This window comes from Chiloscyllium plagiosum, chromosome 11, assembly GCF_004010195.1.
Source record: "Chiloscyllium plagiosum isolate BGI_BamShark_2017 chromosome 11, ASM401019v2, whole genome shotgun sequence".
NCBI lineage: Eukaryota > Metazoa > Chordata > Chondrichthyes > Orectolobiformes > Hemiscylliidae > Chiloscyllium > Chiloscyllium plagiosum.
Genome location: NC_057720.1, coordinates 68,221,085 through 68,237,940, shown reverse-complemented (window position 1 = coordinate 68,237,940; position 16,856 = coordinate 68,221,085). Strand labels below are relative to the sequence as shown.

General features: G+C 39.3%; 1 protein-coding gene across 1 annotated transcript in view; it reads right to left on the bottom strand.

Moving 5' to 3' along the window:
- Positions 1–16,856, bottom strand: part of LOC122554073 (spindle assembly abnormal protein 6 homolog) — a 42,075-nt gene that overhangs the window by 17,797 nt on the left and 7,422 nt on the right. Inside the window, 8 exon segments of the mRNA XM_043698529.1 lie at positions 2,188–2,251; positions 2,253–2,275; positions 4,213–4,407; positions 4,490–4,703; positions 8,547–8,656; positions 11,756–11,833; positions 13,579–13,750; positions 14,755–14,868. Coding sequence (XP_043554464.1) covers positions 2,188–2,251; positions 2,253–2,275; positions 4,213–4,407; positions 4,490–4,703; positions 8,547–8,656; positions 11,756–11,833; positions 13,579–13,750; positions 14,755–14,868 — 970 coding nt within the window.

Below are 16,856 nucleotides of genomic sequence, written 5' to 3'. Positions count from 1 at the left end.
TGCCCATGTGTTGGGATGAGAGTTTTTGATGTGGAGGGTCTGGAATTTCATGAAAATTAGCAACCTTGGTGGAGGATAGAAATTTAGCTTTGAACTGGAGATGATACCAAGCTTTCATGTAATTTACTTAGACTATGGACGCAGCCATTCTAAAAGTTGAAGTTAAGGACAAAAGTACAAGTTAACGGTATGCATCAAAATCAATTTCCACAAGTGTCCAAAATGCTCAGATGCAGGAAATTGGGACCTATCCATGATATCACTTAGAAACTCTTTGCATAGCAGAATTGGTCAGCCATTAAATATGCCCCAGCTGACAATGAACTAGTGTGTGATATACAACATTATATCTGGTATTGTAGCATGTCCATGGTCAAACAGACAAAACACACTATAATTTGCTAACTTAAAATGATGACACCTTACACTCATTCTTGGCTTTGTGAATAAAGGAGTAATGATACCTTGTTATTACTATAATGTAAAAAGATGACTTATTACAATTTAAAGTATCACAATGTGGTCACAAGTTCTCTTTATTTCAGTATATTACTTAATTCATCAAGTCTAAATTCATGAAGTTTTCTAAAGTAATATGGATACTTCATTTCCAAGATTTGAGGAGGAAATTGGACTTTGAAAAAATTGGATCACTATTCAGGTGTACAGCATATTGCTGTGCATAATGGGACCAGCAAAAGGGCCACAGGCAGGCAGTAGCTTCCTCATCTTTCAAGTCATAATATTCAACATTGCTACCATGCCATTGTGGACACAGATCTCAATGCATGAAAGAGCTCTTATTACATTACTAATGCTGACACACCATTCCAACAGTACCATGGAAGACAAACTTGGGACCTTTCACGGCTGCAGCATTTGTACTCCCAACATTCCCACTCTGCCACTACCTTTGCTGTTCCAAAGCCAACTCTACCAGACCACTGCCAACCATGCCAAGTTCATGACTCCAAAGCCAGACTCTGGAGCGGTTTGAGGTTATCCAGCAGTCTCTGAACAGTAAGTCAACAACTTTTGTCCAAACATGGCATTGCTGCTGAATTAAGGATTGCACTGCGGTGAACAATTCATTTGTGTTTTGTAAAGAGACATATGTTGTGAAAGCTTTGGGAGTGGTTTTTATTTCTGAATGTTGACAATAGGATGCTGCGATTGGGAGAGAAAGAATGATGGGTTCCTGTTGAGGTGGGGAAATTAATTTAATTCTCAGTCCATTCAGTCAGATCTGGTTCAGGATGTCGCCCTGTCTCCCCATCCACTTTCTTTCCCCATCCTTGCAATTTTCCTTCCCTGCTATGTCATTTCTTTTTGATGTTGTGGACCAAGATGTTCTTCAACAAATGCCTGTGTAGCTGGGTCTCACTTTTTTCTTGTAATAGATTCAGCAATTAGTGAAAAACACCTTCAAGAGCCCAGTAAAGCAATTGCACCAACTCTAAGTAAACGTTAATAAAATGAGCCTCAACTGAATGTTGGGTGCTTCTTTAATTAGTACATCCACAACCTGATTCAGTGTATCAAACAGATGCAGGATAAGGTCTGTTCAAGATTACTTTAATATTCATCAATTGCAAGCAACCTGGATTTAAAACAGACAGACAAGCATTGGCAAGGATGGGGAAAGAAATTCCTGAAAATGTCCCTATTCAAAGGATGATTCATAAAAATTGTTGCTGGATAATATAATAGACTTAGACTGGTGGACAGTAAATTATAAAACAGAAAGAGTAAGAGAATGTGCATGATCTAAGTTCATAAATACTTAAATAAGAGAATGTTAAGCATACACATGGAGGTCGATTAGCTGAGCTGGCAATCATGGTTTAGATGATCAAATAATGCAGGTTCTAGTCCCATTCCAGCTGAGGTAGATTTGGCACCTGAATTGTCCTGCTCCAAGACTGGAAGGCAATGACACATCACCATTTACAAAAACTGCCAAGATAAAATGGCTCAGGATGAAACATAAGCAACTTTGAGCTAAGGGCTTGCCTTAAAGCAAACTCAAAAGGATGAAAATGTGCATAATTCTCAGACATTTCACTACTTGATACATACATTAGAAACCTCCTTTTCCTCAGTATGCTCCACTTGATACATTTTAACAAGCTTAGAAATGACATACTGAAAATCAATACTTATAGGTGTACAGTACACACAACACACCTTAAGCAGCTCTTCAGACAGAGATTTCACAATGGTTTCCAGTTTTTCCACTTGAACTTGCTTTTTCTGAGTTTTCTTCAAATGATACCTAAAACAATTATAAGGAGCTGAAAATAGACTTGTATTTCATTCCAGGTAAATTACACTTAAATTTGTGCTAAACTGCTTTAAAATGTTACATATGCTCTTTTAGTTGTATTCTCACAACATCAGAGTGCTCCAGCACACCTCCAACATAATTTTTCTTTAATAACTGTATATTTGGTGAGTAAGACAATGTCCACTTCATATGGCATAGTAGTTTTCCTGATTTGGTGACATTGCCTATTTTTGTAAACTAATTGTATTGGAACATTATGAGATAGCTGTGTCATACCGTTTGTGATTTTAAACATATGAGATTTCATAAACTGGAGAAGCAGTAAGTTTAATAGATCAAAGTTTGGTTGTAAAACATTGGTGTTTTCACACCAATAAGTGCCACTTTGGATCCAAAATAGTATTTGCACACATCTAGTACTAGCCATATTTAGTGCCAATTGAGTCATTCGGGAGGGGACGAGGACAAAACACTGAAACCATACTGAGTAGTCAATATGTTATGATGATCGGACTCCAGCAGTGTCATTGAATGTATGAATTATGAGCAAGGTCGTTGGAAGATAAATGATAGCGATCTGGTTCAGCATATAAAGCTAATAGCGCAGTTAGTCAGGAAATCACATTTAATAATTGAGCTTAACCATTCATAGGAGGTTCCTAAAATTTCTTGTGGCACTGCATTTAGGTCCTTGGGGCTAGAATGCCAACACTGATCCTGAAACATTTGTACTGCCGCTGCCTTTGCAGTGACCTCTTGACTCTTTGTAGATCAAATCCTCTTCTCCTTCTAGCCAGCTCCTACATCCAAGGTCTCTAGTGCTATGAACAGCCCTGTCTGCCATGCTATTCCATTCTTGGGTCTTTCCCAAGCCAAATTAAAGTTTAGAATGACTTCCAGCATCTGCTCAACTTAAAATTTAGCTCTTCTTTAACAATTGCAGGCTAGTTTTAAAAAGCACTGAGCACCCCCCCTGACAATGTTCCACCCCTTGCACTTTTCTGTAGCCACTCTCCAGTACACTTAGCCCTGACTGCATGCTGTCACCATGGAAATAAGAGGGCAGTATGAAGTTTACAGTGGAAGCAACAGACAGATATTAATCATGCACTGCATTCTCTGCATCCATTTTCAGCCTCTACTTAATTTTGCAGCCAGTCTCTAGCTTAATCTATTAGGAGAACACTGTGGTCGCTTAGACTTTGGTGATGGAAATGGCTTAAAATCTTGGTTGCACAGCAAGTATGAATAATTTGTTTTATCTTAAGTTTGAGGTTTTCAACTTACCACTGCCTACTATCATGATTCTGGCTAAAGAAAAACTCTTTGAAGGCAGTGTAAAATCTTTTCTCATCAGTTTCAGAAATTACTGAACATATAATGTGCTGTGGACAGGCTAAATTGGCTAAGTCTAGGATTTCTATCTCTCACTTGGAAAAACTGCCCTCGTGAGTTGCTGGCCATTCTGATTGGTCAATAGATCCTTTAGCAAAATCAAAAGTCAATACTGGGCATTACCAGAAGTGCAGGAAGGAGCCCAAAGACGAATATGGTTACCACATAAAAACGTGTGGATGTGTGATATCCAACCCATTGTACAATTGGATACTTACTATATTTAGCTTCTCTTGCATATAATTAAAATAGACTATTACATATACATCTGACCAAGTGCATCCAAAGTGTATACTATCTTGAAGCGAACAAGACACTGAGCACGGAGGAATCCATCCTGTTGTTTAATCTGACGAGATAAGGATAATGACAAGGTCTGTGCTACAAGAATGCAAATTTCATCTACTGGAAAACATGGGTCTTACTTTTGGAAACTACATATACTTCATTAGGAGAGTCATTGAAAGACATTGTAAAGTAAATAGTTCTAATACAAAAATACCACTGGAATGAGACAAAAATGCATCCACCTTTTGTTGCCGAGTTGCTTCCAATACTTCCTTAGTTCTAGAAAACAATTGGTCCTTGTCTTTGATCTCTTGCTCGAAAACAGCAACATGAGTTTGCAGCTGATTAATCAACTTATCCTTTTCATGGCATTCTGCATAAAGCATGGAGTTCTCCTCACGTAATGACTGGGCTTCTTGCTTTGCTCTGTAGCACTCCTATCAACAAAAATCAAATGTAAAGTTTCCAGTAATTACTAAACTTCAATTTTCCATGAAGTAAATGGAGAAGAACACTTACATCTTCTGAGCCTGAAAGTTTTGCTTTCATTTCTTGGGTGACACATTCTGCTTTGTATCGCCTTTCAATAAGCTCTTTGTTTATAGTCTCTAATTCTGCCAGGCTGTTCTGTAATTGCTGAAGGCTTCTCTTGTGATAAGATTTCAATTCCTTTCTCTGCTGTTCAAGTTGCTGCTGCCATCGTATCAGAACTTGAATAAAAACAGAAACAATGCTTAAACAACATTCAGTAGCTGGGTTCTATGGTCAAAGGAATATAAAACCACTTGTTTAATAAGCTATCATCTCAGTGGATTGTCTGCACAAAGCATTTTAATTTGAAAGTTAGGAATGAAGTTTGTAACAAAGACAAAAGGCACCAAATTATTATTCTTTTCTTATTTATCCTGTGCAATTGAACAAGACAATGCAATACATACAATGTCATTACCCTATCTTGTCAGATTATAGAACAGCATGGGCTCCTCAGCGCTTGTTCACTTCAAAACGACATTTACATCTGACCACAGCCTAAGTATATGTAAAGGTCTACTTTATTTATTATTATTGTAACTGTCCCTAGACAGCTCTGAAATCTACAATCATCCATCCAGTACAACCTTGAGTTAACTCAAATGATTTGAATACACTATTTAATTATTTGGGAAAGCAATTCCAAGCATTCAGGCTTTTCCCTTTCTATGAGGAGAAAGTGAGGTCTGCAGATGCTGGAGATCAGAGCTGAAAATGTGTTGCTGGAAAAGCGCAGCAGGTCAGGCAGCATCCAGGGAACAGGAGAATCGACGTTTCAGGCATAAGCCTTTCCCTTTCTATGGGTTACTAAAAACACTTATGCCACAGGGAAGGTCAATATTGTTTCAGAAAAAGTTGACTTTTAAATTAGCAGTGTTTGTTTACAATTAGAAGATAAATATGGTAATTGAAAGTATGAGCCATCTTCCGTCTTTCCTTCCTGTTCATTCTTACTCAAGCACTTTGTATTAAATATTCCCCAGTACAAGTCCTGCCCTTGTAGGATCCAGGTTTCTGTCCACATATTTCCATTTGGCTAGCCATGCTTGCAACTCACCAATCTTATTTGCCACACTGCCTACATTTACATACATACACATTAATCCTAAATTAGACTTTACAGCCTACCCCTCATACTGAACTTTCTAATGTCATACTATTTCCTGTTCTAGTCATTATCCTAATTCTCCAGAATTCTAAATACCTCAATATTCCTCTAGTACAGTTACAAATATGACATTTGATAGCACCACAGTGCAGGCATAGAAGCCTTTATCATGTGCTCCCCCACCTTGGGTGTGTATGCTATCCCTCCTCTTCCCTGTTCTTGCGCCACTTCCTCATCAGCCATCTTCATCCTTGGACATGCCAATGCACCCTTTCAAAATCATCCCCACATGCTACCCCTCTTCTTCCTGAATCTTCATCCCCATGTGCTCCAACCCCCCATTCCCCTTCACCCCCAAAAGTGTAGGCTTTCAACCCCCTGTTGTGGTTCTGTTTGCCGAGCTGGAAATTTGTGTTGCAGACGTTTGGTCGCCTGTCTATGTGACATCCTCAGTGCTTGGGAGCCTCCTGTGAAGCGCTTCTGTGTTGTTTCCTCCGGCATTTATAGTGGTTTGTCTCTGCCGCTTCTGATTGTCAGTTCCAGCTGTCTGCTGCAATGGCCTATATATTGGATCCAGGTCGATTTGTTTGTTGATAGAATCTGTGAATGAGTGCCATGCCTCTAGGAACTCCCTGGCTGTTCTCTGTTTGGCTTGTCCTATAATAATAGTATTGTCCCAGTCGAACTCATGTTGCTTGTCATCTGTGTGTGTGGCTACTAAGGATAGCTGGTCGTGTCGTTTCGTGGCTAGTTGTTGTTCATGGATATGGATCGTTAGCTGTCTTTCTGTTTGTCCCACGTAGTGTTTTGTGCAGTCCTTGCATGGGATTTTGTATTTTTGGCGAATATATTGTAGAGGTGTTCTTCTTCCTCTTTTTGCAGTTCAGGTTTACTGCAGTGTGTTGTGGCCCTTTTGAACAGTGTCTTGATGCAACTTCTTTTGTGTGCGTTGGAGTGGTTGCTTTCATAGTTCAGGACTTGGTCTGTGTGTGTGGCTTTCCTGTTTGCCTTTGTGGTGAATTCTCCATTCGGTGTTCTCTATACCATCATGTCTAGGAATGGGAGTTGGTTGTCCTTTTCTTCCTCTCTAGTGAATCTGATTCCTGTGAGTGTTGATCCGGTGTGTGTTTTCTATTTCCGTGTTTTTAATGATTACAAAAGGTGTCATCCACATATCTGACCCAGAGTTTGGGTTGAATTTGCGGTAAGCCTATTTGTTCTAATCTTTGCATTACAACAAGATGGGGAACCTATCAACAAAGATTGCATACTCAAACTACTGGACCTGTGCCTCACAACACACTTCACATTCAACAACCAAATATAAGAACAAATCAACGGCACACCCATGGGCTCACCCATCTCTGGACTCATAGCAGAAGCTGTAATGCAAAGATTAAAACAAACAGTTTTACCACAAATTCAACCCAAACTCTGGGTCAGATATGTGGATGACACCTTTTGTAATCATTAAAAACACGGAAATAGAAAACACACACCGGATCATCAACGCCACACACACAGGAATCAGATTCACTAGAGAGGAAGAAAAGGACAACCAACTCCCATTCCTAGACGTAATGGTACAGAGAACACCGAACGGAGAATTCACCACAAAGGTATACAGGAAAGCCACACACACAGACCAAGTCCTGAACTACGAAAGCAACCACCCCAACACACACAAAAGAAGTTGCATCAAGACACTGTTCAAAAGGGCCACAACACACTGCAGCACACCAGAACTGCAAAAAGAGGAAGAAGAACACCTCTACAATATATTCGCCAAAAATGGATACCCCCGCAATTTCATCAACCGATGCCTAAGGGAAAGACAACGGAATGAGGACATGCCACAACCCAAAGGACTAGCCACGTTACCATACATCAAGAACATTTCTGAACTGACAGCCAGACTACTACGACCACTAGGACTCATAACAGCACACAAACCAACAGCCACTCTCAGACACAACTCACCAGGACAAAGGATCCGATACCCAGCATGAGCAAAACCAACCCCGTAGTGTACAAAATCCCATGCAAGGACTGCACAAAACACTACGTGGGACAAACAGAAAGACAGCTAACGATCCATATCCATGAACAGCAACTAGCCACGAAACGACACGACCAGCTATCCTTAGTAGCCACACACACAGATGACAAGCAACATGAGTTCGACTGGGACAATACTATTATTATAGGACAAGCCAAACAGAGAACAGCCAGGGAGTTCCTAAAAGCATGGCACTCATCCACAGATTCTATCAACAAACAAATCGATCTGGATCCAATATACCGGCCATTGCAGTAGACAGCCGGAACTGACAACCGGAAGCGGCAGAGACAAACCACTATAAATGCCGGAGGAAACAACACAGAAGACTCCCAAGTACTGAGGATGTCACATAGACAGGGGACGAAACGTCTGCAACAAAAATTCCCAGCTTGGCGAACAGCACCACAATAACGAGCACCTGAGCTACAAATCTTCTCACAAACTTTCAATCCCCTCCCTAAACTTCTGGTCCTCACTCACACTCTCCTTCCTCTCAACCCTTTCATCCCCTCTGCATGCACACCCCCCACTTCATACTCTTGTCCTTGGCTATTGCTCCTCTTCCTGACCCACTTCAACTCTTCTCCTCTGCACACATTGCTGGTTCCCCTATTCTTTGTTCCTCTCCTCTTACCTCCTCATACCCATATGTGCTCCCCCTCCTGACCCCTTCATGAGTCAATCCATATCCCCTTTCTCCACTCCCCCCTCTGCACTACACCCCGTCTTCAGACTCCCTCCCTTTTCTCCACCCTCCCATACACCCACTTTTCTTACCCACCTCTCCCTCCTTTACATTCGTGGTTGTCAGAATTGATAACTATTTATAGCCATAAAATATAACCACCAGTGAAAGGTGACTTAGTTGATGAAACCGTTCTCTCTCAGTTGTTAGTTCTTGGAAATACTGATCATTTATTCTTGCTGTTTGTGTTGCCCATTCACTTCTTAGCCTGTCCAGTTCACTGCTCTTTTCTGACAATGTCTAAATAAAACTTTTCACACAGTTGTAGCTATACTTAATTTTACATTAGGCAACAAAAACATACAGTAATCTTGTATAATTCATTAAAATGCATAGTAAATTATATGGTATTCAGAAATTAAGTAGCTTGAAAAAAATTGCTTAATAACAGTTTACTGTATTCATGTTTTTTGCATTGGAGTAGCATCTGAGCTTACATTTGATTAATATGTAAAAAAAACGTCAAATGTAAACGTGCAAAAATTGCCAGAATTTACTACCATCAACCTAATTCTGATTAAACACTGGAATAGGGCATTAAAAATTAACAGAATGTCAATGACACCTGAAAATGCAATGTGTGTATACTCATACATTTAAAGCGTCAAAGCAACCTCCAAGTCCAGAAAAGATTTCAGTGTAGCAACTAGTTGATATAGCTGTCTTATGAAACAACAGTGTGTAGTGTTGCAGAAGACCAAGGATGGCTGACCACCAGGAGGTAAAGGCCAATATTACTAGCAATTCTTCATCATACAGTGACATAAACACAAATACCCATCATGTCACATCGAAAATGCAGATAAAAGTTCCAATTAATTTCAAAATATACAATATCCAAACTGTAGAATGGAAAGGTTCGGAAACAGTACATGTGGGAAGCCACAGGATGCGGGAAGACAATCTTCACTGTTATACGACACATGAAGTCAGCAAAGCCATTGGAACAAAACTGAAACCTTTGGTAATTTAAACACATTGAAACACGTTGAAAATTAAGTTCCCTGGCGAAGGTTTTGTGGGCATCCATGACAACAGTTGGGTAAATGAGGATGGAGTGAAGTTATAGATTGATATGAAACACACATCCAAGAGAAAACAGAGACTCAAAGTCTGTATTTCAAATTTGGGCATATGCATTAACAAGCCATTCAAAGATAACATTCATGCCCAGAGGGGAGTGGTTGATTGGGTGGGGGGGGGGAGAGCCTTCACAAAAGGAGTGTAAATGTGGATATTGCCTTGCATGATGGATAATGTGGATTTAATGTCAAATCGCAGCATGTTATTAATACACGAACTGTCATTAGATTGTTCAAAAAACATCAGTGAATGGAGAGCTAAAGAGAACATGAACGGATGATTCTGAAGCTGTAAGTAGCATAGCTGATTCACAGTGGGATCCTTACAACAATGTCATAGCCCAAGTGATTCAGAACAAGTTAAATGAAGTCTTTGCATCTGGTACTGAAGATGTAGGCCCACACCTGCATCCTTAGTTCCAACCCAGAGCAGAGTTCCAATTTTACTTTCTACAATATTTTGGGTTTGACTTCCATTGCCGGATTCATCCAACAAATGGAGAGCAGCAAATCATGCAGACAGTGGAGGAGTGAGTCGCCACGGGAGCCATGGTCCCTTGTGATAGCAATTTGCTTCCATATTTCAATAAGGCTTATTGCAGTGTAGAAAAGCTCATTGCATAGGGTGCAACATATTAATTATGGATAGAAGACTAGCTGTCAACAGGAAGCAGACTGCATGCATAATAGGTCTTTGGTTGATTGGTAGAATGTGATCAGTGGAGTCCCCAGGGATCTCTGCTGGGGTCTCAATTTTTACAATTTACATCAATGATCTGGGTGAGGGGAATGAAGGCAAGACAGCTAAATTTGAAGACAAAACAAAGATAGGTAGGAAAGGATGTTGCAAAGACATAAGGAGGTTGCCGACAGATGTAGGAAATGGAGTAGTTAGGCAAAAATATGGCAGATGGAGTACAATATGGGAATACTGTATATGGAGTTGTCTACTTTATTATGAAGAATAGAAAAGCAGAGTAGGACTTAAGTGGAGAATGACTATCGGATTCTGAAGTGCAGAAACATTTAGGTGTTCAGGTATAGGAACCAAAAAGTAAGTATGCAGGTATAGCACAAAATAAAGATGACTAAAGAGATGCTATATTTTATTATGAGAGGAACTGAACATAAATATAAGGTTTTTATGTTTCAGAATTAGAGGGCATTGGTAGGACCATATCTCGAACAGAGTGCACAGTTTTCATATCCTTTTTTAAGGAAGGATACAAGTGCATTGAGGCAGTTCAGAGAAGACTAGATTGCTACCTGGAATAAGTGAGTTGTCTGATGAGGATCAGTTGGACAAGCTGAGCTTGATTCCAATGGAGTTTAAGAGAGTGAATGGTGATTTAATATAAGTTTATAGTATCCTGAATGAGTCTTGACAAGGTGGATATAGAAAGGAGATTCCCTCTTGCAGAACAGTTGAGAATTAAGATACACTTAAAAATTTTAAAATTAAGGGCTGCTTTTTTTCAGGTCACAAAAGAGGACAAATGTTTTCTCAGTTGATCGGGAAAAAAAGTTGCACAAAAGCAGTGGAGATGCGATCATTGAATATTTTCAGGATAGAAGTGGATAGATTGTTGTTAAATGCAAAATTTGGAGTTTCAGACGTAGAATGTGGAATTTGCAATACAAACAGATCAATACAATTTGCAACAGGCTCCAAGAGTCAACTGCTATTCCTACTTTGTACATTCAGAAATAAACATAGCTTAAAAAAGGTCACAAAGCCTCTGACAAACTGACAGAAAGTAGAATAATGAAGAGGTAGAATGGCAGATAAGTGAGGAGTATGGTGGCAGAAAGGCAAGGGGGAAGGATATCAGATAATCGGGGTGAAGGGGTAGGGTAGCAAGGCATGACAGCATTGGGAAGCAGGAAGTGGGTGAAAGGGTAGGATGGCAGGTATGCAAAAGTGCACAAGTAGCATACAAGTGGTTGAGGGGTATGGAGTCAAGTTGCCTCGTGAGAGAATAGGGAACCAAGTGGGAGGAAGGAGGATGGGCGCTAAGATGAAGGGTTAACGGTGTTAGGTTATGTGGGTGATAGGATAGGATAGGTCACATTTTGAAGTGACAACCACCAACAATGATTTACATTTTATACTCAACATACAAGTCAAACCTCAGCTTTGGAATGATTTTGAGAGACTTCAAACATCAATATCTATGGCATATTAACAATAGTAAGTGGAAATTCAGTAAAAATCTGAAAGCCTGATCACTAGGTTGTAGTTGAAATTTCAGCATACCTTTTGGTTGTCTGTTAATTGCTTGTTCAGGTCATCTTAGGTTTTTTTAAGCTGCTCTTCTAACAGCAACTTTTCATCCTGAAAAAATAGAGGTCAAATATCAGCAATTTGGGACATTGGCCACACGATAAATGTGTTATAATGCATTAAGTTTCTTTCAAACAAACTCAGCAGCCTGAATTTAAAAAGAGATGTATTTTATAGTGCTAATATTTTAAATGTATTTCAGCAAACAAATTAGAACAACAAGCAAACTACAGTATAGTCTTTAACAGAAGGTAGAAGCAATTTGCAAAGACCCGGATATTGTTTTCATGGTATTGATAAAATTAGAAAAATCTTCCTGGAAGACTTTGCAACAATCTACATCATATTTAAACACAGCTCTCAAAAACAAAAAGCAGATTAAGGACAAATAAAAACAACATCTGAAATACACAAATGTTCAACAGGTTTTCATATTAAATCAAATTAAAGATTAAGAACTGGTTACATAAATATAAAATTCAATACTGTCATATGCACAGTACAGCATGATCAAGAGAGAAACGAAATACGATTCCATTTACATAAATTTTACACTTCCTAGTGCTCAGCATAACTAACAATATTAATGACTCTCAGAAGCCTGTCCACCATCTACACGAAAAAGTCAGGAGTGTGAAGGAATATGGATGAAGCAGTTAAGCATGACACCAACCAAGTCAAGACAGTCCACTTCTTCATTAACAGAGTTATACACACTCTCCATCCCCACTGCAACATTGCTACAGTGCAGCAGTTCATTAAGGTTTCTTCAAAAACACAAGATCTCTATAACCTAGAAGGTTGCAGGCAGGTGATACATAAAAACACCATCAACTGCAAGCTCCCTATGAATGTCAAACATGATTTAACCTGGGACATACATCACACCTCATTCATTGCCAGAGTACTGCGAGAGTAACTTCATTGTATGAACTGCACCAGTTCAAGAGGCCTAACTCACAATTAGGAACAGGCAATGAATGCGGACCATGCCAGTGACACTCGCGAATGATCAAAACAGGATTATTTACATTACTTCACTTGTCACATTTGAAATGTGAATAATGTTTAGGGATCGACAGAAATATAAAATACTAAGCTAATTGAAATTATATATCCAGATCTAAACAGAAATTAAAATATAAATCCACTATTTTTTATTTTGAACCACAAGTTATAGACAGAGATACAGTACTGGACTAGCAATCCAAAGATCTGGATTAATCCTCCAAAATGACAATTCAAGAATTTGAATCTGGTTTAAAACAAATAATAAGCTGGTATTAGTAAAAGCAACCATGAAATTGGATTGACACAGATATCCAGTTGGCTCACCAATGTCCTGTAGGAATGACAACTGCTATCCTTAACTATTTTATGATTATTGTCCATACCAAAATGACTATTATCCCATCCGCTGAAGTGCCCTAACAAGCTTAGTGATTACATCAACTGATACAAAGAATTCAGCTTACCACCAATCTTTTAGGGCATTAAATGGTTAATGAACACTACCTTTGCTTGCAGGCACACATCTCAAGATTGAATAAGAACAAATAACCGTGGGGAAAAAGTCCAGAATGGACTTCAATAAATGTTTTTTCATGCAAATTATGAATACTTGCTAAAGACTTCCAGTTATGGAAGCGAAGATTCTGCAGGTAATAGAGAAAGCAGTCAAGATGTTGCGAAGAAGCACCATGGAAGGATGAGTTGAAATGTTAGGTGACATTCCCTGCTTATTCTTACCTTTGTGAAAATGTGCATTACGATAGGACAAACACATACAGAATTACCTTTATACATTTTAAACAGGCAGCTAAGTATTTCTTTATTTCCACATCAGTTCCATGTAGTAATTTTAAAGAAAGGTGGGTCAAGTGTTTGAAAGCATTGGTCTCCACAACATTTAGATAGGCAGGTGTACAGTCAAATACAGGTGCTGAAGAAACTAACTGCAGCAGGAATCTGTAAGACACATAGGCTCAAACTATATTTGTAGAATTTTAACTCATGAAGATGGCAAATGATAACATATCATTCAAATACATCACACCCCAGTAACTTTATATTGTTAGCAGCTCAAAATTATGATCAAAAATGTGCACATCTGAGGAAGAGATCTAAAGATAGAACTTCATGAGATACCAATACAATTGCCTGAAAAGTAATAAACTGTCGCTGATAGCCAAGGAGGTCTCCTAGGAAGGGAAGCAAAAACAAAATGGTCTACATATTTGATTTTGTCAAATAGATATGACCTAATGAATTTTTCTAAATGTATTAGAGACATTCCACAAGAACTTATTTTCCTATGAATCTGAATTATTGTTCCCAATGAAATGACAAGACTTTTTTTGAATTTACTGTTCAGGTCTGGCAGACAGTTGGTGTGCGTACTGAAAGTACATTCTCCCTCCCGGTCTCACAGCGAAAGAAGAAAAGAAATACAGGATTCAAGTTTAATTTTCAGTAATTTTGGAGAAACATTAATATGAAGCATTAACTCGGTTTCTCTTTCCACAGACGCTGCCTGATCTGTTGAGTATTTGTAAAAAGTTTGGCTTTTATTTTAGAAATACCTGACTGCATATATCTCCACTTTAGAGTTTCGTTCTTTTCCTATTTGCTTATTGGATACCACAATTTTACTTCCTCATACATACTATTTATGCATATTCACAGAGTAGTTCTTCATTAGTAATCCTTAGTGCTGCATCTCTTTTCCTGCCTCATCTTACTGTAAAAGAAGTTGAGAAGATCTTTCTCCACTTCAATGCACATTTTAAAAGTAATGTATTTATGCATAAGCTGGTGAACATTCTTTCAGACTAATTCTGGGTTTGAATTAAATTATATTGTAACATCAACCTTTTATCATTTGAAAAAAAAAATCAAACCTTGCACTTCTGTGTATTTATCGAAGGAATCAAAAATAGTAAATATTCTGCACATTTCAAAACATTACTCACCTTGGAACATCTTTGTTCTCCTCTTGGATGCACTGCTGTAGAAGATCTATAAACTTTTGTGGGAATGCAGAAAAATCTACTAAGAGCCTCCACTTTTATTTAATTCACCTTCCACTTTTAAATCAAATGTTTAACAAATTTTAAAAAAACATATCATTCCACTTGCAGAGTACCTACAAAGGCTACATACAAAACTAAAACCAAGAGAACAATTTGCAATGTCAAACTGCAAGTTTACTCATGCGTGCAGAATATACACAATGTTATGTGTCGAGTACACCTTCAATAACATCTTTTCCAACTGGTTTCTCAAACTATTGTTATTCAATCGGACGCTTTAGCCTGGCTCCAACTATTCAGTCCTACCCGCAGTTCAGTTAATCATAAACAGGTTGTTGTCACCTGGTCAACAAATAAAACCTCGTGCTAGGGTTATAAATTTTCTAGTCTCTAGCACAACAACGCTGAGAAGATGCAGCTCTCACTCTTATACTAGCACACGACTCTACTTCAGGTTCCAATAGTGAGCAGATGACAGAAAAGTCCAACTCAGTTGAACCAGAGAAACATATCAATAATTGAACTTTAGAATAGACAGCACATTAAACAGTTGTGGCAGTAAAGTTACCACACCTGTTCTGCTAAACTACCTTGGGGTTACCATTGGCCAAATACTGAAATGGACTCGCCATATAAAAACAACAACTACAAGAGCAAATCAGAAGCTAGAAATACTACACTGTGTAACTCACCTACTGTCCACTATCCACAAGGCACAGGTTAGGAGCATGATGGAATACTTCCCACCTGTCTGGATGACAGCAGATCCAACAACATTCAGGAAACTTGACACCATCTAGGACAAAGTAGTCAGCTTGTCTAGCACCACATTCACAAACATCCATGCCCTCCAACACTAACGTTCAGGAGCAACAATGTGTACTATATGGAAGATGCACGGCAGAAATTTACCAAAGATCCTTAGCACCTTCCAAACACACTACCACTTCCATCTAGAAGGATAAGGGCAGTACATACATGGGAACACCACTGCCTGCAAGTTACGTTCAAGCCACTCACTGTCCTTACTTAGAAATACATCATAGTTCCTTCACTGTCACTGGGTCAAAATCCTAAAATTTCCTTCTTAATGGCATTGTGGGTCTACCTTCAGCACATGAATTCTAACAGGTCAAGAAGGCAGCTCACCAACACCTTCTCAAGGGCAACTAGGGACAGGCAATAAACACTGGCCAACCAGCAACACCCACATCCCAAGAGGATTAATGCTCAGTTTGAACCAAGCTTCATAAACCTGCTTTTTCTCTGAAGGCAATTTAGGCACAGAAACATACAAATTAGGAACAGAAGTAGGCCATTTGGTCCCTCCAACCTTCTCTGTCATTCAATAAGATCGTGGCTGAACTAATAGTTTTAAATTCCATATTCCCATTTACCCTGATAACTTTTAATTCCCTTGCCTGACAGGCACCTATCTCAATGACTCAATTTTCACTGCTTTCTGATTAAAAGAGTTCCATCAGTTTTTTCGCATCAGAGAGCGGCGGGAGCTGGGCGGAAGTGAAGGCAGAGCGCAAAGCCGGTCGGGAAGGTAAGTGATTGTTATTTGAAAGGGTGTGTTCTAGACCCCAGGTCCTACAAAGTAGGGCCTCCCTCCCTCCCTCCTCCTCTAACCTAAATTAAAAGTCCACAGACTTGCCCCAAAAAGAGTCCAAGGAAGTTCCTGTGGATTGAAGAGTGAGACTTTAGCTCAGAAGTCTTCGACAAGGAGGTTGAGTGAAGTGATTACGCCACATTTGAAGAGGGTGAAGACATGACTGCCAAGCTGGTTCAGTGTGCTACGTGCTTGATGTGGGAGGTCAACGACTCTGGTGTGTTGGCTCGTATAAGTGTGGAAAGTGTGTGCACGTTCAGCTACTGACAGAGCATATTGCAGCACTGATGAAAGAACTCGAGGACCTTAGGCTCATCCGAGAGAACGAGATCTTTCTGGACAAGACCTTCAGCGAGGTTATTACACCAATCGTACCAGAAGAGAGCAGACGGTGAGGAAGGCAAAGAGGAGACAGGTGCAAGAGACC